The 24,654-nt window shown below is 40.9% G+C and overlaps 1 protein-coding gene across 8 annotated transcripts in view; it reads left to right on the top strand.

Moving 5' to 3' along the window:
* Positions 1 to 200: 200 nt before the first annotated feature.
* SH3GL3 (SH3 domain containing GRB2 like 3, endophilin A3) overlaps positions 201 to 24,654 on the top strand; it is a 167,710-nt gene continuing 143,256 nt past the window's right edge. Inside the window, exon 1 of one of the 8 annotated variants that reach the window (XM_024232904.2) lies at positions 201 to 439. In XM_024232904.2, coding sequence (XP_024088672.1) covers positions 395 to 439 — 45 coding nt within the window. In that variant the 5' untranslated portion in view covers positions 201 to 394. The remainder of the gene's footprint in view (positions 440 to 24,654) is intronic. The other 7 variants (XM_054531759.2, XM_054531752.2, XM_024232905.3 and 4 more) reach the window with 7 other exon arrangements.

The following is a 24,654-nucleotide window of genomic DNA, read 5'->3' as shown; positions in this document are numbered from 1 at the left end:
TCCCGCGCCCAGCAAGAAGCACTGTGCGGCTGTACTCCCCCGACTCCCAGGACATCCCCACGCCCAGCTTCCCAGGCCGGTCTTCTGCGCGACTCAAGTAGCCCAGGTCTCCACGCAACAATGAAGCGTGGGCGGCCCCAGCGGCTTCATTTGCATATCGCCGCGGCTTGGCCAATGGGCTGCGCAGGGGCTTTGGAACGCAGTGTTGCCATCGGCGTGCACGCGTGTGTGCGAGTGTGACAGCGGCTGTGGCTGTGGCCGTGGCCGTGGGAGGCGGGCCCGGCGGAGCCCAGCCGCGGGGGGACCGGCCCGGGCTCCCGCTCCCCGAGCGCGTCGCGGCCGCGTGGCCCGGCCGAACCTTGAGACCACCCCGCCCCTGCCGGTCGCAGTCGCGATGTCGGTGGCCGGGCTGAAGAAGCAGTTCCACAAAGCCAGCCAGGTAGGGAGGCGTAGAGGAGGGAAGGAGGGAGGGAGACGCGGAGGCTGCGGCCCCCCGAGGCTCCCGGGCCTTTGGGACTCCTGTTCCCTGAAGGGCCTCAATTTCTTCCCGCCTAGGAAGGCGCGAGGGTGGGGTGAGGGGCCGCCTGCTCTCTCCTCTGCGTCTTGGCGCCTTCTCCTTCCCATTCCCAGGCCCCCGGCTCTGCCCTGGGCCGTTGTAAATCGGAGAGATTCTGCGGAGCAGAGGGCAGAGGTGGCGGCCGCGGGGACTCGGGCGGCGGAGACGGAGTGGGCGTGGGGGGGCCCCTACCCGCGCGAGGGGAGGACGACCACAGGGAGTACGATGCCGGCAGGGCCTCCCCCGAATCTCCAGCCGTTTGGTTGGGAGCGCCTCGTGGGGGGCCCATCCTCCACCGGCCACCGGCGCCTCCAGAGATGCTGTGTATTTGGCGCTTGGCTGGGTCCCGCTGAGCTCCCCGCGCGCGCCTCGAAATGGCCCCGGCTGGACTGTGCCCGGCTCCCCGGCAGGGGCTCTCCACCACGGTCCTTCCCCTCCCCACCCTCTTCCTGGTGTCGGCCCTGGGCTGGGCATCATGCTTCTGCTCTTACGGAGCTGACAGCCTGCAGGGGAGACACGGAGACAGACACGTAAACAAACAGTGCTAGACACACCTCCACGCACAGAGGATGACAAATAACACAGTGGGGGCGTCAGGGAGAGCTTCCTGGAGGAGGAGACATGTCATTCGAGAATTAAGTATGAGGAAGAATTATGGTTGAGGGTGTGGGAGGATAGGAGGAAAGCCGTTCTGAGCAGAGGAAACAGGAAAACAGGAGGGGAGACATGAAATTGATGTATGTGTCTGTGTGTGTGTTGATGACAAGCAAATTTGTTTTTCAACATCAACATTGCAGGCTCTTCCAGCTATGGCAGAGCTCACGTTGTAAAACCTGTTCCCCACCAGCACCGCTGCGTCTGTTGCTTCTCACCACCTCTCTCCCCAACCCCAGCCCCCATTTTGCTAGAGCCAGGGTAGACAGATTTCATTCAACGTCCACATTTGTGGTGAGGTCTCATCCTGCTTCTCCCACAAATTGGCCCATAGAAACAACTGCAATTAGAAGATTCTCTTCTTCTAGCCCCCAGTTCCAGGCTGAAAGGCACTGCTGTCCCCTCACTCACACTCTTTCCATATGGAAACTGGGTGATGCTGTTTCTGGCTGGGGGCACTGGGTGGCCAGTGGTGCTATTCAAGATGTTGAGGAGCCCTGGAGGAGAGGCTATTCAGGTGAGGGTGGAAATGATGGATTCACCGCTGAACCCAGGGACTTTGAGGGGTCTTTGGGACATTCAGATGTCACTGGCCTGGGTTGGGGTGCATATCCTGACCTGCAGCTCAGGGGTTGAGGCTGGTACTGGAGCTACAGATTTTTGGTGATTTCCAGCCTAAGCAGAGATTTAAAAATGTATGTGTAGACAAAAGTGAGAAAAGGCACAGCGAGTTAAAGGCAGACTCTAGAGAGCACCCACATTTAGGGACAATGTTTAGCCCAGTACTTGTTGAGCAGTGACGACTCAATAAATATTTATTGAATAGATGAAATTTTGGGGTGGCACAACACAGGAAAGAAAGAACTCGTAGATTACAGGAGAGAGAAGATCATCATGGAAGGGGGGCATTTAAAGGCAGGAGCAATCAACAAGTGCTTCAGTGAGCTAGGTATTGTGGAGTGCCCTCAGCTGGTACAGCCAGGAGGCCGAATGCTGCTGTGAGCAGAGCAGTGCCAGAGTAATCGCTGGCTGTGCTTGTTACATTGGCTTCCTTAGCATTGGCAGGAAATGAACCTCCTCTTTTGAAAACTTTTCCTTTATTGGGTATGGACTTCACAGGGGCAAATCTCAAAGATAAGCAAATCTCAGAGATAGTGTAAGCCCTTGGGTGATTTAAGTTGGTTTCTGACCAGTAACCAGAATGAATGGTTGAAATCCTTGGAAGTTATTGGCATTGGAGAAATATTTTGCTAGTCATGGGTAGTTTGGTTTAACTACCTGTAATCAGTACATTAAAAATGAAATGGACAGAACGTCTTATTTAGTCTCTCTTTTTTTTTTTTTGCATGAGCCGAAATAATTTATGACTTTACCTGAAAGGAGAGGCATCACAGATTCTCTCTGGGCTTCATAGCCATGTTTTGTGGTTAAAAGTACTCAGTAGATATGTTTTAATATGTTCTAGAAGTCTTTCTAAAAAATCTTGCAATGCAACAATTTGGTGGAGAAATCAGACCGGTTTAATATAATATGAAGGAGCTCAATAATAAAAAATGCCAGATGTTTTTCTCAGACAACATTTTAACAGCAGGTTTTAATTCATACAGAACTTACCCAGGGCAGGGGAAAGGAGCCCCAGATGATGTCAATGGCTAAAATAATTTCCAGGGATCTAGGTCTGGCTCAGCCACTGACCAGCTCTGTAACCTTGGGAACATAACTTAACCCATCTGGACCTTGGTTTCTATCTGTATGATGACTCAGGGAATTTAGAAGCTATGTTTCTGTTATAAAAATGATTGTGGCAATGGTTTCACAACTCTGTGAATATGCTAAAAACCATTGGATTGTACACTTTAAGAGAATTGTATGGTATGTGAAATATATCTCAATAAAGTGATACGCATATGTCTCTGTGTCTCTGGGTGTGTGTGTATGTATACATCTCAGTGCTGAAATTCTTAAGTAATTTAAGCATTTCACAGTAAGACAAAGATGATAAAGTGGACCTTTTACAGAGAAGGGATCCAGGACCATGGCAAACTGAGATTAGTTTTCTGAAAGATAAGCGAGGTAAAATTAGCTATAACCCGGTTAACTGTTCCTTTTTTCCTGATACCTTCCCTATCTCTGGGAAAAAAACCCTATCTCTGGGAAAAAACCCCTACTTTACCGAGAATGAAGACTCGTAAACCCTGGGGATTGTGCATCATTTTGGCAGCACTTGGAGACCAACAGGAAAGAGGAAAAAATATGCTAAAATGAGAAGAATATAAGTTGAGTTAACAAAAAAATTTAATTAATTCTAAGTTTCAACGTTTGAGACTAGAACCCAAATTTTTCAAGTGCATAGTTAAATGTTTTTTCTCTTGACAAGATTTTTTTGATAGAGCTGTTTACTCTTCCGGTAGAGATGTAGCTTGAGCTATTATCAATAAATACAAATAGCATAGATATGGCATTGTGGTTTCTTGTTAAACGTGGTACCTTACCAATAAAAATATAGCTTACAATAATTACATTTGTGTTACCACTCACTGATTTGTATTTGTATGCTTATTTCATAGTAATTTTTCTTGACAGCATTTATTGTTGAAGAAGGAAGTTCAGGGCACACCTGTGTGTGCTCTGACCTGGAAAGTACTAATAGCCATATTCTTTCCATTTCTGGACCTTCTTGTCTTCCAGGGCCCTTGTTCCGCATCCCATAAAAGTCCAGGGACCAGTTTCATCTCTTCTCCTCCTCTCCTTCTCTCCCAAGACTAACCATCTACTGATGACACTTGTGGGCTCCATGTTAAATTTACTTCTTTATGCCTTTTAATTTCTGTCATGTGACTCAGCAACACATGCCAGAGGTTAAAGGACACTGCTTGTAGGGCAGAAAGAAGGGGAGCCTCTAACACCGTGCTTTTTTACAACTTTTCCCCCTTTCTCTTTTAATGCATTAGCCAGAAAAATGATAAGGGGTCATGCGGGGCCTGGACATATTCCCTGTAATCACTGACTGTACAGGCTGGTCATTTAGGGGTAAATGCTTCAGAGAAGGATATTCTTTGTAAATCATGAGATTCCCTAGGGAGGCAATGAATGTCTCTTGTTTCACTATCTCATTAGAGAGAAAGATAAAATGCACTGTGCAAAATCCATAATGATTTATTTTTTTCTCTTAGACGCATCAGAAAATATATTAAAGCTAAAACATTCTTGCTCCTTTTCACATAGATTGCTTGATAAATTAATTGATAAATCTTTTTTTTTTAAAGTCAGGGTGTGAAGATAGATGTTTAAAATGGATTGATTTTGATTTTTAAAAATATCTTAAGGTTATAATATAATCCAAATATTTCTTACCACTGGGGACTTTTTGTTCTATAAAGTAAATGTAACTCACGGTATCACTTGGAATTTGATTTAAAAATGCATTTGAAAGCAGGGATTTTTTTTTCCTATTTCTTTAGTTTAATTTTTCAGCTTTTTAAACAAACGGAATGTAAATTAATTTCCCAAAGTTAAGTGTGTGTGTGGGTATCTCATGTGTATTTGGGGAAGCTATTATTGGCATGCTTTACCCAGAAAATAGAACTGTCAGTAAACAACTGACATACTGTTCGGCTAAATAGTGAACATATTCTGGAGAATCTTTATCAGCAAAATGTGGATAGTTAGATTTTGCTTTTCAATAGAAACCTGGGAAAGTGTTGAGCTGAGGGGAGAGTCTGAGAGAAGTACTATTGATGAGATCAGGGAGGCATTGTTTCCAGTTCTAACTATTCCAGTTCTTTGAAATGCTTTCCCAATGGGAATTCCTTCCCAATTTCCAGGGTCATCCCAATGTTTTTACCATACACAGCACCAGCAGCCAGTGGCCTTCCTGAGCCAGGTGTTGTTCCTTCTGACTTCCAAATCCAATGGATAATGGTGTCTTTTCCCCGTCCCTGGCTACATCTTCCTCAAACAGTAATGCTACTAAGTACTTTGCCTATTCAAATCATCCATCCGTGGTAGAGGCTGCTGCTATTTCAGGCTGGATGACTTGAGTCCTCCCTAGTGAATCTGATATCTGAGTGAAATCTTCTCATCCTTGTCCACCTTTCTTCCTTCTGGGCCACAAATCAAAACTCTGGAGGGTCTTGTGAGCTGATATGTAGTGCTTCAGTGCTTCTCCAGTGCAACAGTGGAAGACACACCTGGCTAGTCACACCACTGTGCTTCCAATCCCATCCCCTCTCGTTTTCTCAGGGACTTTGCTCTTGTTGCCATCTCTTCTCTGCACTATTGTTTCTTCTCTCCTGGATAAATTTCACTGTAGGACAAAGAAGGGTGTATTAGTCAGGGTTCTCTAGAGGGACAGGACTAATAGGTTAGATGTATATATGAAAGGGAGTTTATTAAGGAGTATTGACTCACACGATCACAAGGTGAAGTCCCACAATAGGTCATCTGCAAGCTGAGGAGCAAGGAAGCCAGACTGAGTCCCCAAACCTCAAAAGTAGGGAAGCCGACAGACAGTGCAGCCTTCAGTCTGGGCCGAAGGCCCGAGAGCCCCTGGAAAACCACTGGTTTAAGTCCAAGAGTCCAAAAGCTGAGGAACTTGGAGTCCAATGTTCGAGGGCAGGAAGCATCCAGCACGGGAGAAAGATGAAGGCCAGAAGACTCGGCCAGTCTAGTCTTTCCACATTCTTCTGCCTGGTTTATTCTAGCTGCGCCATCAGCTGATTAGATGGTGTCCACCCAGATTGAGGGTGGGTCTGCCTCTCCCAGTCCACTGAATCTGCTTTAGCAACACCCTTACAGACACACCCAGAAACAATACTTTACATTCTTCAATCCAATCAAGTTGACACTCAACGTTAGCCATCACACTAGGGTTTAAGAAAATGATGGCAGGTCTAAGTGAGTCATGGAGGGTTTATAAAAGATGGGTCTTGTAAAGGGAGTTTTGTGTATAATTGGGTTGGCTGGGATTCCGGAAGGGAATTTCAGAATTTAGTCCTGGTTTCGGGGATACACTGATGCAGGACCAGAGCAACAAGATTTTCTCAGAATGTTGATCTACGCCTAGTAAAAACTTGCAAGAGGATTTGATTTTAATTCTGAAATCGATTTCTTTATACTTTCAACCTTCTTCTGAACTACAGCTTTTTCATGTTTTACAGTTTCTGCCTATTTTCAAATTGAAAGTGCTGCCTTCTTCATTTAAAATGATAATTTCATTTCTTGAGATAGAGTTTTGCTCTTAAAGCTTTCCAGAGTCATATCTCAAGAGTTCAGCTTTTTGCCACGTCTCATGACATACAATTTGCAGGTTATGCATCATTGCCTTCTGCTCTTCTTCCTTCTCTCCTTGAAAAGGTACATCTTCTTGTTTAACTGGAGTGGTGACTCTCACTCTCAACTTCTTCATCAGTTCCTGTGGCTGTTTCCCCCCCACCCCCAGTTCTCATTCTGTTATTGTGGTCTTCCCTTTCCCCTTTCCCTTTCCCTTTCCCTCTCCCCTCCCCTCCTCTACCCTCCCCTCCTCTCCCTCCCTCTCTCCCTCCCTCCCTTCCTTCCTTCCTTCCTCCTTCCTTCCTTCCTTCTTTGACAGGGTCTTGCTGTGTTGCCCAGGCTGAAGTGCAGTCATGTGTTCATAGCTCACTGCAGCCTTGACCTCCTGGGCTCAAAGGATCCTCTCTCTTTAGTGTCCTAAGTAGCTGAGACTAAAGACGGATGCCACCACACCTGGCTTTGGCTTTTCTTGATGTGTCTAAATTGTTCCATATAACCAGGCAATTTCATGTGCCTTTAATTTTTCTAAAAGCCATGCATTCCACTGCTCAAGGTATTGGTTTCCTTGTTTACATTATTCTTCTATAATGTGGTATATACTCATGACCTTCGACACGTACTTTTCCAGTGTCTAATTGAATTCAAATACCGTTTCATGAGGTTCGACTTCCAGTTTATCTAAATGAGATTCCCAAAGGAAGAAGTACTCATACCACAGGAGGTTTTTCTTTACCTTTTTAGTAAACGGCCTGGGAAACAGAACTTTCATGTTTTATTAAGAGTTTATTGTGCTCTGTGCTGTTTTTATTAGCTTTTTGATTATTTGGAAAAACTGCATCATCTTTAATAAGTGATGTTCATCTTTAAGAAATTATATGTGTGTGGATGTGTTGATATGAATATTCTAAAAACTACGTAAACTGTATAAGAGTCTGTCTGATGGTCTTGGTATGATGCTGTGAATCATGATTCTGGTTGCTACCTTAAAATACTGTACACAGGCCGGGCACGGTGGCTCACGCCTGTAATCCCAGCACTTTGGGAGGCCGTGGCGGGCAGATCCCGAGGTCAGGAGATCGAGACCAGCCAGACCAACATGGTGAAACCCCGTCTCTACTAAAAATACAAAAACTTAGCTGGGCTTGGTGGTGGGCACCTGTAGTCCCAGCTACTCTGGAGGCCGAGGCAGGAGAATGGCGTGAACCCGGGAGGCGGAGCTTGTAGTGAGCCGAGATTGCACCACTGCACTTCAGCCTGGGCGACGACAGAGCGAGACTCCATCTCAAAAAAAAAAAAAAAAAAAATACCGTACGAAATAGAAGTAACTAAATTTCCTTGTTAATTGTTAGTTACAATGAATTCTCATCAAATTTTTAACCACGGCTATTCTAAATTTTTGTCATCCACAGTTTTGATTTTTCTCATAAAGTCATCTGCAGTCAGATTCATGGAAAAGACTCTAATAAGTAGCCTTGAATACATGTTTCTGATAACTTAAAAAAATGGATTAAGTACAAATTTCCAAAACTCTAATTAAAATAACTGACATATTCATGAAACTGCTAACCAAGATCAAACAGAGCAACAATTAATTACATGGGACTAAACTGATAATGGATTATAATTTTTATGACTTTTATTTAAAATATTGCTAATTCTTTAATATTTTATTTTCCAGATTTAAGGAAACTTTTTTCTTAAGGTACCTATAGCAATTTGGTTATGTATAGTCTTGTGAATAATATTAAAATGTTTGCTTTTTCTTTCTATCTTATCTCTCTAAAATAAAACTATTCATGAGTTTTTTTATTTTATGACAATGTATTTACATAATTTTGATAAAAATTTATTTTTTAAATAACAAGATACAATTTAAAATGTTAATTATATTAGCAAGGTTTGACTTAGACATCACATTTAAAAATTCTTGTAGGTACTTTGGATGAAATCTGAAGCCCACCTTGATTTGGCCTTCTTGCTTCAGAAGTTAAAAAAAAAAGTTCAATCTGAGATTCAATCACTATTCTCACTGTGCTTATGTAAATACTCAGGGCAAATCTGATAAAACTAACTTATTTTACATACAAATTAGTCTTGTTCTGAGTACTTTGGTAAAATTAGGATGACAATGATATACCCTTTATTAGATTGTAGTCTTGTGAGTTGTTTTCAGGTTTTATTATATACTTGTAGAAGGGACTAGATCTTAAATTCTTCTAGGTTCCTCTAATCCAATTTTCTCCTATGGAATTTTTAAATAGAATTACTAACAATGGAAACCATTCTTTGCTAAAGTGCTGTAAGCTAAAACTAAACAACTTAATATAAATTACAAGGGACAAGCCTTGTGCCTGTTATGTGGGCCACACAGAAAGCTCACCAAACCGCCTGATGCCATAGCCAGAGGAATTCAGACTGCAAAACTGCTGACTTCACACTGTGGACAGTGTTTCCCAAGGCCGTTGGAACAAGACATCATAATGAGATTCTTACCCCTTGTAATGCCTCCCTTCTTCACTTGACAGGATAATGCCGTAATTAAAATTTCACAATCAGTAACAATTATGAGTAACTTAACAAAAGCTGATCTAAGAAATCCCTTAGTCCACTTACTGAGTAGCTTTGGCAATATCCCTAACAACTTTTTGTTCATATTGTACTAGTGGGCCCTTCTACAGAGTTAGCACTGTCTGCTTTAATTTAACCCAGTCGTGGAATACTACCCAATGGCTATGCCAAGTCTTACCCAGTTTCTCCATGGTCTTTTGATTTGTTTAGTTGATTGCCCTTAGGCTTGGCAGAACCATTGCATAAACTAGATTTGTCATACTCCTGTTGTTTTTACTTTGTATTTTCCTTTTAAAAATATGTTCCTAATGTCTGTCAGATTTCTGCAGAAATGCAACTTCTAATAGAGTAATGTTTGTCCAGTGTCTTAAAATGATAGCCAACATCTATGGAACAGACAAAAATCAAACTTGATGACATCCAGACAGACAAAGCCTGAGAGCTTCTCTTTATGGCCTTCTTGTTGCTCAAATGTGGCTAAAATGGCTTGATACTGACTTCCAGCTGATAATCACCTGCCCCTGATGTTGTATAAGAATATCTATCCAGGACAGGTCCATCCTAGCACCCAGGGGCATTCAAAACCTGACTATAGGCTGATCAATCTTTCTCCAAAGAAAGGTCTTGATTAAAAGGGGGAAATGTGAAAGTTGCAGATATGAGGATAAAGTCAGTTCTGTCAGACTCAAATTTGAGTCAGGGAAGCATGAAGGGGAATTGCATATCCGAGATAAGGCTATCTCAAGGACTTTCTAAAATAACTCCACAAGAAATTCCTTCACAGCTTTCACATATCTCACTCTTTTCATGACTTAACGTTCTGCACATATGCATACATTTCTATGACCAGGTTTATCATTAGACATTCTTTAGAACTGTAGCAATTCAGATAAGATACTCTTGAAAGAACCCTTGCCTAGTAATGTCTCCACCAATGAACTGATGCTGACTCTGGCTTTGAGCTTCTGGAAAAAATGAACTCTTTCCAAGCAGCTTACATGAGCTTATCCTGTTTGTCAATAAAAGCTTCCCCTTACCATCTCCTCTTTGGGTGTATCTGTGGCTTTACTATAGCAGTGCTATGGTAAGATTACATTATAGTAAGGTTATATTATAGTCTGGGCAGATTATAATATAGTATAATTTGTGCCCAGATTATAGTTCTTTTTACTTACTCCTGGAAAAATATATTAAATTAGGAGATAATTTTCTCTGATGTCTTTTTTAGCTTGATGCCATAAGCATGCAGACATCCTCTCTAGTATCTCCTGTCTTGAAAAAGGAAAGGAGGAAAACCTCCTTTGATCTTAGGTCCCTCTTCACCCCTGTCCTATTTAAATATTTGAGAAAGTTATTTGTTGTCCCATGTCTGCTTTCTTTCTTTCTTTCTTTTTTTTTTTTTTTGAGACGGAGTCTTGCTCTGTCACCCAGGCTGGAGTGCAGTGGCGCGATATCGGCTCACTGCAACCTCCGCCACACAGGTTCAAGCGATTCTCCAGCCTCAGCCTCCCTAGTAGTTGAGACTACAGGTGTGCGCCACTGGCTAATTTTGTATTTTTAGTAGAGATGGGGTTTCACCATGTTGGCCAGGCTGGTCTCAAACTCCTGACCTCAGGTGATCCGCCCACCTTGGCCTCCCAAAGTGCTGGGATTACAGGCCTGAGCCACCGTGCCAGGCCCTCTGCTTTCTTATCTATTGTCGTCTCAACCTATTCAAATTGGCTTTCTTTTCTTGTGCTCTGAGACCATGCTTGCCTACGTCTTGAGTGACCTCCACATTGTCAAATCTCATGGTCACTTCTCCATCTGAGCTGTCAACAGCATTTGACCCAGTGGACTATTCTCTGCTTACAACAGTTTATGTACTTGCTCAGATTTCCTCTGGACTCACTGGCTGTTCCTTCAGGTGTCTTTTAATGGGTCCTTCTCATGTCATGTCCTTGACTGTAAATCCTGGAATACCCCAGGCCCTGGCTTGGGTACTTTCTCTTTTCTATCTTTGCATGCTCCCAAGGTAGCTTCCTCGGCTGCAGATTTACACACAATCTATACATTGATTTCTCTCTAAATTATATTTCTAGCCCAGATGCTTCTCCTGGATACAGACTCATAAATCTAAGTGCCTGCATCACCTCTCTCCTTGGATGTTTAAAAAATCTCAAATTTAAGATGTTCAAATGTGAACTCTATATTATCTCTACCCCAAACTGTTTTTCTACTTGTGATCTCTTAAGCAAAACAAAACAAACACCAGGACTCATCCTTGACTTTTCTTTCCCTTATTCCCAATTCATCATCAAGGCTTTCCTCTTGGTTCTACTTTCAAAATACAACCATTTGCTTTTCTCCATCTCTGCTACTGTCACCTTGGTCCTGGCCATCATTTCTTGCCCCCATGATTGTAGCAGCCTCCTAATCAATTTCCACACCAGCTACAATTCATTTGCTCACAGTGGCCAGGATACTGTTTTAAAAAATGTATCTCGGGCCAGTGCGGTAGCTCACACCTGTAATCCTTTAGAACTTTAGGAGGCCAAGGAGGGCGAATCACCTGAGGTCAGGAGTTGGAGACCAGCCTGGCCAACATGGCGAAACCCCGTCTCTACTAAACATACAAAAATTATCCAGGCATGGTGGTGTGTGCCTGTAATACCAGCTACTCCAGAGGCTAAGGTAGGAGAATCTCTTGAACCTGGGAGGCAGAGGTTGCAGTGAGCCAAGATTGCACCACTGCACTCCAGCTTGGGTGACAGAGCAAGACTCTGTCTCAAAAATAAATAAATAAATAAAAAGGTAAAAAATAAAAACACATATCTCAGACCATGTCATTCTTCTGCTTGCATGTCTTCAGTGGCTTCCAGTTGAATTTAAAATAAAACCTAAGCTTCCTCTTCGGGCCTGTGAAACCTCACTTGACTTGGCCTCTCACATTCCTCTCCTGATGATGTTCAGCCCCTTTTTGCTCCCGTGGTATTCTAAGTAAGGTCATTCTATCTTGTGGCCTTTGTGGTAGCTGTTCCCTTAGCCTAGCATGCCTTTCCCCTTGATCCTTGCAAAGTAGTTCCTTCTTGTCATTCACATCACAGCACAGATTAAAGTCTCCTCTTAAGAGAGGTCTTCCCTGGCTATTCAATTCAAATAGACATTTACCCTTTCTCCTCTGTTATCTAGTTGGGTGGATTTTTTTTCCTATCACAAATATTTTAATATTTTCGATATTTTGATAATTGTTTTTCAATATAATTAGGTTCCCTTATTCTATGTGCTTTTAGTTAAACATTTTATTTCAAAGTAATTGCAGATTCACATGCAATTATAAGAAATAATACCAATCTCTTGTATCCTTTATTCATTTTCCTCCAGTGGTAACACTATGAAAAACTATTGTTCATATCACAACTAGGATGTTTATACTGATACAGTCAGGATATAGAACAGGTCCACTAACCACAAAGATCCCTTGTGTCACCCTTTATAGCCATACCCACTTCCCTCCTGCCTCCACTCCCTCCTTAACCCCTGGCAACTACTATTTTTTTCTTCATTTCTATAATTTTGTCATTGCAGGAATATTATATAAATGGAATCATACAGTCTGTGACCTTTTCTGAATGTCTTAAAGTGTCAGCGTAATACTATAGTCACCCAGGTTGTTGTGTATATCAATAGTTTGTTCCTTTTTATTGCTGAGTAGTACTCCCTGGTATGGATGTATCACAGTTTGTTTGACCATTAACCTGTGGAAGGACTTTGGGATTGCCTCCAGTTTGGGGTTATTATGAATAAAGCTGCTATAAATATTTATGCACAGATTTTCCTGTGAATGTGTGTGTTTCTCTGGCATAAATGTCCAGGAGTGCAATTGTTAGAAAAAAAAAAAATATATATATATATATATGGAAAGGCATGCTAGGCTGAGGGAACAGCAAACACGAAGGCTCCAAGATGGAAACACCCACCCAACTGGAGATATATGTATATAAAATCTAACATTGCACTCCCGGACATTTATCCCAGAGGAAAGGAACTATTTTGCAAGTATCAAGGGGAAAAGCATGCTAGGCTGAATCTGTTTAGGTTTTTAGGAAACTATCAACCTCTTTTCCAGAGTGGCTGTACCATATTACATTCCCACGAGTTATGTGTGACAGTTTCAATTTCTCCACATCCTCTCCACCATTTATTGTCATTCTTTTTAATTTTAGCCTTTCTGGTAGATGTGTAGGGATATGTCATTGTGGTTTTAATTTGCGTTTCCCTAATTGCTTGTGATGTTGAATAGCTTTGCATATGCTTATTGACTTTGAGTATCTCCTCTTATGGAAAATGTCTGTTTTCATATCTTTAGCCTGTTTTCTAATTGGGTTTTTAAAAAACTGTTGAGTTGTGAATTCTTTATATATTGTAGATATTAGTCCTCTGTTGGATATGTGCTTGCAAATGTTTTCTACCAGTTTGTAGCTTGTCTTTTCATCCTCTTGAATCAGATCTTTTACAGAGCAAAAGTTTTACATTTTGATGAAGTCCAATTTAAGAATTTCTCCATGTGTGGATCATACTTTTGGAGTCTAAGAACTCTTGCTTAGTCAGAGATCATGAAGATTTTCTCCTATGTCTGTTTCTGAAAGTTATATAGTTTTATGTTTTACATTTTAGTCTGTAATCCATTTTGAATTAATTTTTTTAATAAAGTGTGAGAAAACATTTCTTTGCCTGTGGATGTCTACTTACTCCAGTACCACGTGTTGCAAAGGCTATCCCTCTTCCGTTGAATTGCTTTTGCATCTTTGTCAAAATCAACTGGGCATATTTGTGTGGGTCTATTCATGCCTTCCCTATTCTGTTCCATTGACCTACATATCTGTCCCATGGCCAGTACTATCCAGTCTTGATGACTGTAGCTATATTCTAAGTCTTGTATCAGGTAGACTAACTTGTCCCACATTATTCTTTTTCAGAATTGTTTTAGCTATTCTAGTTATTTTGTCTTTATGTATAAATTTTAGAATACTCTTGTGTATACAAAAAAATCTTGCTGGAGTTTTGATAGGAATTGTGTTAAACCTGTATATCCATTTGGAAAGTGTTGGTGAGCATTGATATGTTTCCTGTTGTAAGTCTTCTAATCAATGGATATGGTATATCTCTATGTGTATTTTGCTCTTTGATTTCTCTCATCAACATTTTGTAGTTGTCACCACATAGATCGTGTGCATGGTTTATTAAATTTGTAACTAAGTATTCATGCTTTTTTTTTTTTAGTGATTGTAAAAGGTATTTTCTTTTCTTTTTTTTTTTTCAAGACGGAGTCTTGCTCTGTTGCCCTGGCTGGAGTGCAGTGATGCGATCTCGGCTCACTGCAAGCTCCGTCTCCTGGGTTGACCCCATTCTCCTGCCTCAGCCTCCTGAGTAGCTGGGACTACAGGTGCCCGCCACCGTGCCTGGCTAATTTTTTTGTATATTTTTAGTAGAGACAGGGTTTCACCGTGTTAGCCAGGATGGTCTTGATCTCCTGACTTCGTCATCTGCCCGCCTTGGCCTCCCAAAGTGCTGGGATTACAGGCGTGAACCACCCTGCCCTGCCAGGTATTCTATTTTCAATGTGTCCATGTATTTATTGCTAGTGTATGAAGATATAATTGTTTTTGTACGTTTATCTTGTATCCTGTGACCTTGCAGAACTTATTTATTAGTTCTAGGAGTTTTTGTTTTTGTTTTTTAGATTCCTTGGGATTTTCTATGTAAACAATTATGTCAGCTGTGAATAGGGACAGTTTTATTTCTTCCTTTCCAACCTGTAGGCTATTTATTTCATTTTCTTGCCTTATTGCATTGTCTAGAACTTCCAGCATTATTTGAATAAGAGTAGTGACAGTTGACATCCTTGCCTTGTTCCCCATCTTAGGAGGAAATTATTCATTCTTTCACTATTAAGTGTAGTGTTCACTGTAGGATTTTTGTAGATGCTCTTAATCACGGTGAGGAAATTTCCCTCTATTTCTACTTTTCTGAATTTTTATCATGAATGAGTATTGAGTTTTGTCAAATGTGCATCAATTGATATGATCATGTAATTTTTCTTCTTTAGGCTGTCAATGTGGCAGATAGCATTAATTGATTTTCAAAAATTGAACCAGCAAAACCTACTTGGTCATGATGTATAATTTTTTAAAGATACTGATCAATTCTGTTTGCTAATGTTTTGTTGTATTTTTTTGGTGTCTATATCCATGAGGGATATTGGTCTTTAGTAGTGTTTTTTTTTTTTTTGTAATTTGTCTAGTTTTGGTACCTTAATAAAATTAACTGAGAAATGTTCTTTCCTGTTCTGTTTTCTGAAGGAGATTGTGTAGAATTGGTATTAATTCTTTAGACAATTCAGAGAATTTTCCAGTGAAACCATCTAGGCCTGGTGATTTCTCATTTGGGAAATTTCAAATTACACATTTAATGTCCTTAATAGTGATATAGTGTTATTCAAATTATCTATATTTTATTGAGGGAGTTTTATTAGTTTGTGTTTTTCAAGGAATTGGTTCATTTCAATTAAGTGATCAGATTTAGGCATGAGAGTTATTTATGGTATTCCCTTATTATTGTTTTGTTGTCTGCAGGGCTATAGTAATATCTCATCTTTCATTCCTGATAATGGTAATTTTTGTCTTCTCTTTTTCTTTTTCAGTCCTGGTAAAGGTTTGTCAGTTTTATTAATCTTTTCAAAGAACTAGCCCTTTGTTTTATTTTCTCCATTGTTTTGTTCTTTTCAATTTCATTGATTTCTGCCCTTATCCATATTATTTTCTTCCTTCTGCTTCCTTAGTTTATTTGCATATTTTCCTTCCACACCAGGTTCTTGAGGGAAATGAAATGATTGATTTGAAACCTTTTCTGTCTTCTAACGTACAAAGTTAGTGCTACATTCTTTCCTTTTATCTCACTTCAGTTGTGCCTCACTAATTGTGATATGTTGTATTTTAATTTTCATTCAATTCAATGTATTTTTGACTTCCCTTCAGACTTTTTCTTTGATCCATGGATTATTTAGAAGCTTGTTTTTTTAGTTTCCAAGTGTTTGGGATTTTTCTTGTTATTGATTTCTACTTTGATTTCGTTGTCATTATAGAACACATTTTGTATGATTTCAGTTCTTTTAAATTTGTTGAGGTTTATCTTATGGCTCAGGATATGGTCTGTCTTGGTATGTGTTCTATGGGTACATTAAAACAATGTGTATCTGCTGTTGTTGAGTGGAGTGTTCCAAATAAATCATCTAAATATTGATTAGCTCTTTTTGGTTGATAGTGTTGCTGAGTTCTTCTATATCCTTACTGATTTTTTGTCTAGTTCTATTAATTGTTGAGATAAGTCTCCAACTATAATTATGGATTTGTCTCTTTCTTCTTTCATTGCTACCAGTTTTGCTTTACATAATTTGCAGCTCTGCTGTTTGGTGCCTACACATTTAGGATTGCTATGTCTACTTGGTGCACTCACTCTTTTATTATCATATAATGTTCCTCTCTGTCTCTGATAATTTTCTTTCCTCTGAAGTCTACTTTATCTGATATTAATATAGCCAATTCTACTTTCTTTTTCTTTTCTCCTATTTTCTTTGGATTAATGCTTGCATAATATATACATTTTTCGACTTTCAACCTGCCTATATTGCTATATTTGAAGTTTTTTGTTTATTTGTTTTTTTTGAGACGGAGTCTCACTCTGTCACCCAGGCTGGAGCGCAATGGTGTGGTCTCAGCTCATTGCAACCTCTGCCCCCTGGGTTCAAGTGATTCTTCTGCCTCAGCCTCCCAAGTAGCTGGGATTACAGGCATGCGCCACCACATCTGGCTAATTTTTGTATTTTTAGTAGAGATAGGGTTTTGCCATGTTGGCCAGGGGTTGGTCTCCAACTCCTGACCTCAAGTTATCTGCCCACCTTGGCCTCTCAAAGTGCTGGGATTACAGGCATGAGCCAGTGAGCCTGGCCTGAAGTTTGTTTTTTATAGACAGCATATAGTTAGGTTATGCTTTTTAACCTACTCTGCCTGTCTTCCTTTTAATTGGTGTATGTAGACCACTGACATTAAATGTAATTACTTATATGTTAGCGCTAAAGGCTGCCATTTTATTTTGGGGGTATTTGTTTGTTACTCTGTTTTTATTTTCTTTTCTTTCCTGTATTCCTGTGTGTTAGGTGAAATTTTTCGTATTCCATTTTGGTTTATACAGTGTTTTTGAGTACACCTCTTTGTACTGCAGTTGTCATGGCTGTTCACGTGTGTGTGTATACATACACACACACGTTATCAAAGTCTACTGATGTCATCATTTTACCATTTCAAGTGAAGTGTAGAAAACTAACCTCCCTTTGTCTTCCATTGGCCTTCCCTATTTATAATATAATTTCATTAAATATTTCTTCTATATACATTTAGAAACACATTAGACAGCATTATAATTGGGCTTTAACCATCAAATATAGTTTAGAATACTTATGGAAGGAGTCTATTATGTTTACCCATCTTTTGCTTATCATGTACCTTTTTCAGATGTTCCACGATTCTATTTTTTATTGTTTCTTTTAGTTTAGAGAACCTTCTTTAGCCATTCTTTTAGGGTAGGTCTGCTGGTAACAAATTCTCTTAGTTTTCCTTCATCTGAGGATATCTTGATTTCTCCTTCATTTCTGAGGATATTTACTTTGGATATAAGATTTTGGGTTGATGGTTCTTTTCTTCAAGCAATTGAAAAATATTCTGCCACTTTCTCTTGGCTTTTGTAAGGTTAAATTAAATAAGCAGGAGGTTATTACCTTGAGGCTGTTTTCATTCTTCGAGTTTCTACCTAATGAACCACAACCAAATAGTATGTAAACAAATTAAAAGCTAACTTAGAACTATAACAAACAGCCAAGTTTCAGCCAATCACAGGCAGCTAGCTGATCAGACTATGTTCAAATAAGGCAAATACCTCATCACACCGGGATCTAATAAAGCAGATGCCTAGCTGTAGCCAATCCAGTGATTTCATGACTTTGCTTCTGTGTCTGGCCTATAAAAGTTCACTACTTACACTACCGGGTAGAGGTCTCTGAACCTCTTCTGGTTCTGAGTGCTGCCTGATTCATGAATTGCCCTTTGCTCAAATAAACTTGATTAAATTTGTCTACAGTGTTTCATTTAACAGTGATTTCTGGTGAGAAGTCTGCTATAATTCAAATTGTTTTTCTCTATAGGTTAGGTGTCATTTCTCTCACTGGTTTCAAGATATTTTTTCTTTGTCTTTAGATTTTAGAAGTTTGACTATGATGTGTCTTGGCATGGATTTCTTTTCTCTTTTCTTTTTTTTTTTTTGAGACAGAGTCTCGCTCTTGTCACTCAGGCTGGAGTGCAGTGGTGCAATCTCGGCTCACTGCAACCTCTGCCTCTCATGTTCAAGCGATTCTCCTGCCTCAGCCTCCTGAGTAGCTGGGATTACAGGTGCCCGCCACCACACCTGGCTAATTTTTGTACTTTTAGTAGAGACGGGGTTTCGCCATGTTGGCCAGGCTCGTCTCGAACTCCTGACCTCAGGTGATCTGCCTGCCTCGGCCTCCCAAAGTGCTGGAATTACAGGCGTGAGCCACTGTGCCTGGCTGGATTTCTTTTGCTTTATCCTGTTTGGGATTTACTTAGCTTCTTGAATCTGTAGGCTGTCTTTTGCCAAATTTGGAAAGTTTTCAACCACTGTTTCTTTGAGTGCTTTACCAGTCCTGCCTTTTTTTCCCTTCTCTTTTTGGAATGCTAATGACATGAATATTAGGTCTTTTGTTATGGTCCCTCCTGTCCCTGCAGCTCTGTTCTTTGTCTTATTTTTTTTCCCGCAGTTTATTTTCTCTCTGTTGTTCAGATTGGGTAATTTTTATTCTATCTTCCAGTTCACTTTTTTTTTTCTCTGTGTCTGCATTCTGTGGGTGAGATATAGGCTAATTTTTTATTTCAGTTATTATATTTTTCAGTTCTAAAATTTCCATTTAGCTCTTCTTCATATGTTCCATTTCTTTGCTAAGACTTTCTATTTTTCACTGCTTCTAGCATCTTCACAGTGGCTTGTTGGCTTCTTTAGAATCTTTGTCAGATAATTTTAATGGTTCTGTGATCTTGGTGTTGGCATCTACTGATTGTCTTTTCTCATTCAACTAGAAATCTTCCTGGGTCTTGGCATGATTATTGTTTTATTACAATCTGGGCATTTGGGGCTATGATATTATGAGACTCTGGATCTTAATTAAATTGTCTGGTTTTGCTTGTTTTCTTTGACGTTGCTCTGGTAGGGGACATCGGGGGCACTGCCTTGTTACTTCCAGGTGGGGGAAGTCTCCTCTCAGACTCCACTGACACTCAAGGTGGGGTCTCGTTATTGCTGAGGGGGAGCGAGAGTTGCGGCCATTAGGCCTCCACTGATAACAAGGCACTCCTACCCCTCTCTGGTTGGGAGGGGTAGGAGTGCCTTGTTACTGCTCTGCACTTGGCCTCAACTGACACCATGGCAGGGGCAGCCTCATTACCACCAGGTAGTTCTGACTCTCCACTAGGCATCCTCTGACATCACCCCAGTCGGGAGGAGGAAGGACACCTCATTTCTGCTGATGGAGGAGAAAGTTCAGGCTCCCCACATGCTCTCCACTACCACCAAAGTTGGGGCGGGGGTGGGTGTTGTTACTGCCTTATGGGTCTACTTGGCCTTCTCTGACACTGCCCCAGGGGTGAGGAGAGGAGAGGGCCGTTGGTTACCTCATTTCAGCCTGGCAAGGGTAGAAGTCTAGGCCCCCATTCATCCTTTGCTGGTGTGGATAGGGGTACGGCCACATTTTGTTTTCTCTCTGGTGTGTGGCTGGAGTAGAGCAGTTATTGTCTAAATGTTTTCTTTCTTCCTTGGCTGCCCCTTGCTTGGTCCCTTGGCTAGAGAGAGAAGACCTTTGTTGGGGCTTTTTTTTTTTTTTTTTTTTTCTGAGACAGAGTCTCTCTCTGTGGCCCAGGCTGGAGTGCAGTGGTGCGATCTCTGCTCACCGCAAGCTCCGCCTCCGGAGTTCACGCCGTTCTCCTGCCTCAGCCTCCCGAGTAGCTGGGACTACAGGCGCCCGCCACCAGGCCCAGCTAATTTTTTGTATTTTTAGTCGAGACGGGGTTTCACCGTGTTAGCCAGGATGGTCTCGATCTCCTGCCCTCGTGATCTGCCCGCCTTGGCCTCCCAAAGTGCTGGGATTACAGGCGTGAGCCACCGCGCCCGGCCTGTTGGGGCTTTTTTTTTTTTATGTCCATGTGCATTTCCATGTTGCTGGCTTCTTCAGCTCCAAATCTTGGACACGTGAGGGAAAAAGAAAACTGAGAGAACCCATGACCACGTCCTTTCTTGGGTCCCAGGGTCCCAGGCTGGTGTGCCTTCTTCTTTCCACCTTTCAGAGTCTTCTTATGTTTGTGTTCTATATAATGCCCGGGGTTTTAAATTGTAGTTAGTGTGAGGAATAGAGAAAAGTATATCTACTCCATCATCCCTGAAGCAGAAGTCCTCTGTGCTACCCAATTTTAAATCCCTTCTTAGCAGATATTACTGTCTGATAACCTCTTGTCCTATTTATCCCTATGGTATCCCAAGTCCCTCAAACACTGCCTGGCACATAGTAGTTGTGCAGTAATTATAAGCTAAATGTCGAATGAACATCAGCAGGTAGCGATGATGGTGAATTGGGGCCTGAATGTCCTGCTTCTGTTTACCTTCAGTCTGTTCTTTGCCTAGATCCTCTTGATTTTTTTGGAGGGGGGGATGCTAAAAATCCAGATTTTATATGAAATGTCCTACTTTTGAAATATTGGCAATTAATTCAAATTTTTAAAAAGCTGTGCAGGCCACAGAAACATGTGTGATTAATTGTTATGATCCACTGCCAAATGGCTGGCACTTTTTTTTTTTCAGAGTCTTAGGTAAGCGTGTATTGCTTGGATAGTTCATCTGCAGGTTGCCTTTTTCTCAGTTTTTGAATAGTGGAAGGATGTTACCTGCTCACCCATAATGTGGCCAGTATTTGCTCAGGAGCTGCATGTGGTCTCTGTAGAGATAACTCCTGGCTTTTTGTCTGAGGATGTTCCTGTAAACCTTATTGGGAGGCAGATTGGCTAGTAATGAACTGAGTGCTTGCCCATGTGCTGTTGTGTTAATCCCTTGAAGGAGCTTGGCTGGCAGAATGTGAGAGCTGTGGCATGATCGGGGATAAGGACAGAGAGCTGTCAAGTCATGATACAGATTTGACGATGCTGGGTGGGCAGAGCAGCAGAAGGCAGGCTTTGAAATGGGTGGGCAGCCTCACAAGTGGGCTGAGCAAAGGCTGGCAAGAAATGAGGTGGAGGGAGTGCTTTGCTTGTAGTGACCTATTTAGGAATCTTTTGAGAACAGGATGCAAGAATAGGTATTCTCTAGAATGTTATAAGGCAGATATAATGCCCTTCTTGGTGATCTCATTGAACCTTAGCTCAATGTAAAAGTGATGCATCTTAAAACCTATTTTAATAAATTTTATATAAATATAACTATATATGTAAAACTATAATTTTATATAAAAATTTGTTTTAAAAAAGTTAACTAGGCTGGGCACAGTGGCTCATGCCTGTAATCCAAGCACTTTGGGAGGCCAAGGCAGGCAGATCACATGTGGCCAGGAGTTCGAGACCAGCCTCGCCAACATGGTGAAACCCTGTCTCTACTAAAAATATAAAAAATTAACTGAGTGTGGTGTTGCGTGCCTGTAATCCCAGCTACTTGGGTGGCTGAGGCAGGAGAATCGCTTGAACCCGGGAGACAGAGATTTCAGTGAGCCAAGATCACGCCACTGTACTCCAGCCTGGGCGACAGAGCGAGCTTCTGCCTCAAAAAATAAATAAATAAATAAAATAAAATAAAAAATAAAAAGTTAACTAGCATTCTTGAATTTTACCCATCCTGGATCTCTGCTATTCACATTGGTGTCACCAAGTGCATTTTCCAAGAAAAGACAGTCATTGCCTAAAACAAATTGTCACCTGTTGTATTGAAATTATTTTGGTTACTTCCTGTGCCTGTCTACCAGATACTGCTTATACAAGTCTTGAGGAATGCTTGCTGAGTGAATGAATGCTTGCATTCTTTTCTCATGACTTCGCACTCACAGCGCACAGAAATCTGAAGTCTGTAGACTCCTGGTTGCTGAAGAGTTGGGATGTTGCACCAAAATTAAAATTTTCTTTATTGTATTAGTTTTTGTATTTAACTCTGGCATCTACTTTGTTTGGAGCTTTGTCTTTTGTAAATAAACAGTTAGGAGTCAGGATTTCTAAACATTTTATCTTCATATCCAGGAAGAATGTTTTGCAGTCAGTTAACCAACCATTACGTGAGTATTGATCATAATACTAATTAGATTTATTTTGCAGATGTGGTGGATGCTATACAAAGTGTTTTAGTGGAAAGGTGTCATTTAATCCTCATAACTATCAAAAAAATAGTATAAAAAATCAAATAGTATAACTATCAAAAAATAGATAAAAATAGTATTATTTTTATCCTCCTTCTACGAAGGAGGGACTTGAGACTTGGCAAGGTCAAGTAAAATTTGCTCAAGTTTATACAGTTGGAAAGTGGTCTTTCCAGGACTCAAGAGCAGGCTTGTGTGATTCCAAGGCAAGTACAGTACAGTATTTGTTACCATCGCAGGAGATAAATATTTGTGTTTGTATTTGTCACCATTGCATGAAATAAATCTGTTGCTAATTCTCTAACTTCTTCTCCATGATTCTGAATCCTTATATAAATTTGAGGTGCTTTCCTCATTCATTGGAGACAGATATCACCTGTTTACACTCTGTATTACGTAGAATATTCTAAAACAGGGGTTGGCAAACATTTGGCCTGTGGGCCAGATATGGCCCACTGCCTGTTTTATTGTACAGCTTGTGAGCTAAGAATGGTTTTTATAATTTCTTCTAATGGTTGAAAAAAATCAAAAGAATAAAAATATTTAAAACACGTGATAATTACATGAAATTCAGATTTCAGTGTTCATACATAAAGTTTTGTTGGAACACAGCCATGCTCATTTACCTACCTGTTTTCTGTGGCTGCTTTTGTATTACAAGGGCAGAGTTGAGTAGCTGTAACAAGAGACTGCATGGAGTGCAAAGCCTGAAATACTACTATGTGGTCCTTTACAGAAAAAGTTTGGCCAACAGTTTTTCTGGACTATAAGTCTGGGCAATTGAAGTATGGCAGTATGCATGTTGCTGAAGCCCTGGATAGAACACTAGAAGCGTTTTGTCTGAATATGCCGTTTGGTTGTGCATTTTTGGAGGATCCCCAATGCTCAACAGTTCTTTTTCACCCTGGTGACCTGGGGAGGGCCTCACTCTGGAATACATTCTTACTTTGTAGTTCAGGAGCTACAAGTACCAAAAAGTCACCTCTGCTAATGCCTCACTTGGCCGTCACACACCAAACTCTTCTATCCAGATATTACAGTACGGGGGAAGAATGACCGTGATATGTTTGCTTGGATGGGGTCTCTCATTTACTTGGAGGGAGAAACTCAAGAAGCATTTTTGGGTTGCAGGTTGTCTGGCATTTTGCTGTGCATTTCATTGTGATTTCTCACCAGGGAAACACTGCTTGCTCTCCTGGCTGGGTTTACTTCATTTCTATCATCTTTCCTTTCTTGTTTTAATAATTCCAACTTCATCTTGCCTTCTCCTTCGCTTCATTTTGAAAGAGTCCCAATTTGCTTTTCTTGCCAATTCTCTACTTACTTTTCCCAGAGCTCAAAAATTATTCTTGGGGGTGATGTCATTTTCATGTTTATCTTTCTTCTCTCGCATGACTTAATCAAATAAATATGTAGATTATAATTTGTGAGCAGTGTTCTGAGGGAATTAATTGATCATCATCATATTCTCTTAAAAGGACCGTGGCCAGTTTTAGCCTCGGTTAACTTCAGTCAGTTTGTACAATAGCAATGGAATGTTTTGGCATCTATTGGAGCAGGCACGGACCATATATGTTCTATAGGCTTTTCAGAAATTCTGTGCAGAAATTATGTGAACCAGATGGTACCCTTTTGATTTGCCAGACATGCATACTTAAAGAAATATGGGGCATTTATTCTCCTTAGGAGACTTAGAAGGGGTTCTTTGGGAATGTAAATCAGCCAAAATTGTCCTAATTGAAAAATTCTTTGGAGTTTGTCATCAAAATAAGGAGTGTACTATCAGAAGACCAGCATAGAATTTGCGGGAACAAATATTACTGGATTTATTTGATTTACTTCTCTGAGAATGAAAAGCCCCATAGACTTAGGTAAAAGAGGATATAATCCATGAGATGCTTTTATTTTGATAGGGCCATGGATTCGCTCACTTAGGCCTCTTTGGGGACACTTTCAGCAGTGAGAGTATGTGGATGTGAGGTGGGTGAGGGAGATGGCATGGGTCCCAGGGAATGAACAGACAGTGAGGGCCAGTTCATTAAACCGAAAGCTGAAGGGACAGGGTCTAGTCATTCTGAGAAGACCGGACTTTAGGGTAACTTGCAGATCATGGCAGGGGCTG

The sequence above is a fragment of the Pongo abelii genome, chromosome 16, assembly GCF_028885655.2.
Source record: "Pongo abelii isolate AG06213 chromosome 16, NHGRI_mPonAbe1-v2.0_pri, whole genome shotgun sequence".
Lineage (NCBI taxonomy): Eukaryota > Metazoa > Chordata > Mammalia > Primates > Hominidae > Pongo > Pongo abelii.
Note: the sequence above shows the minus strand (reverse complement) of the source record. Positions and strands in the feature narration are given on the sequence as shown.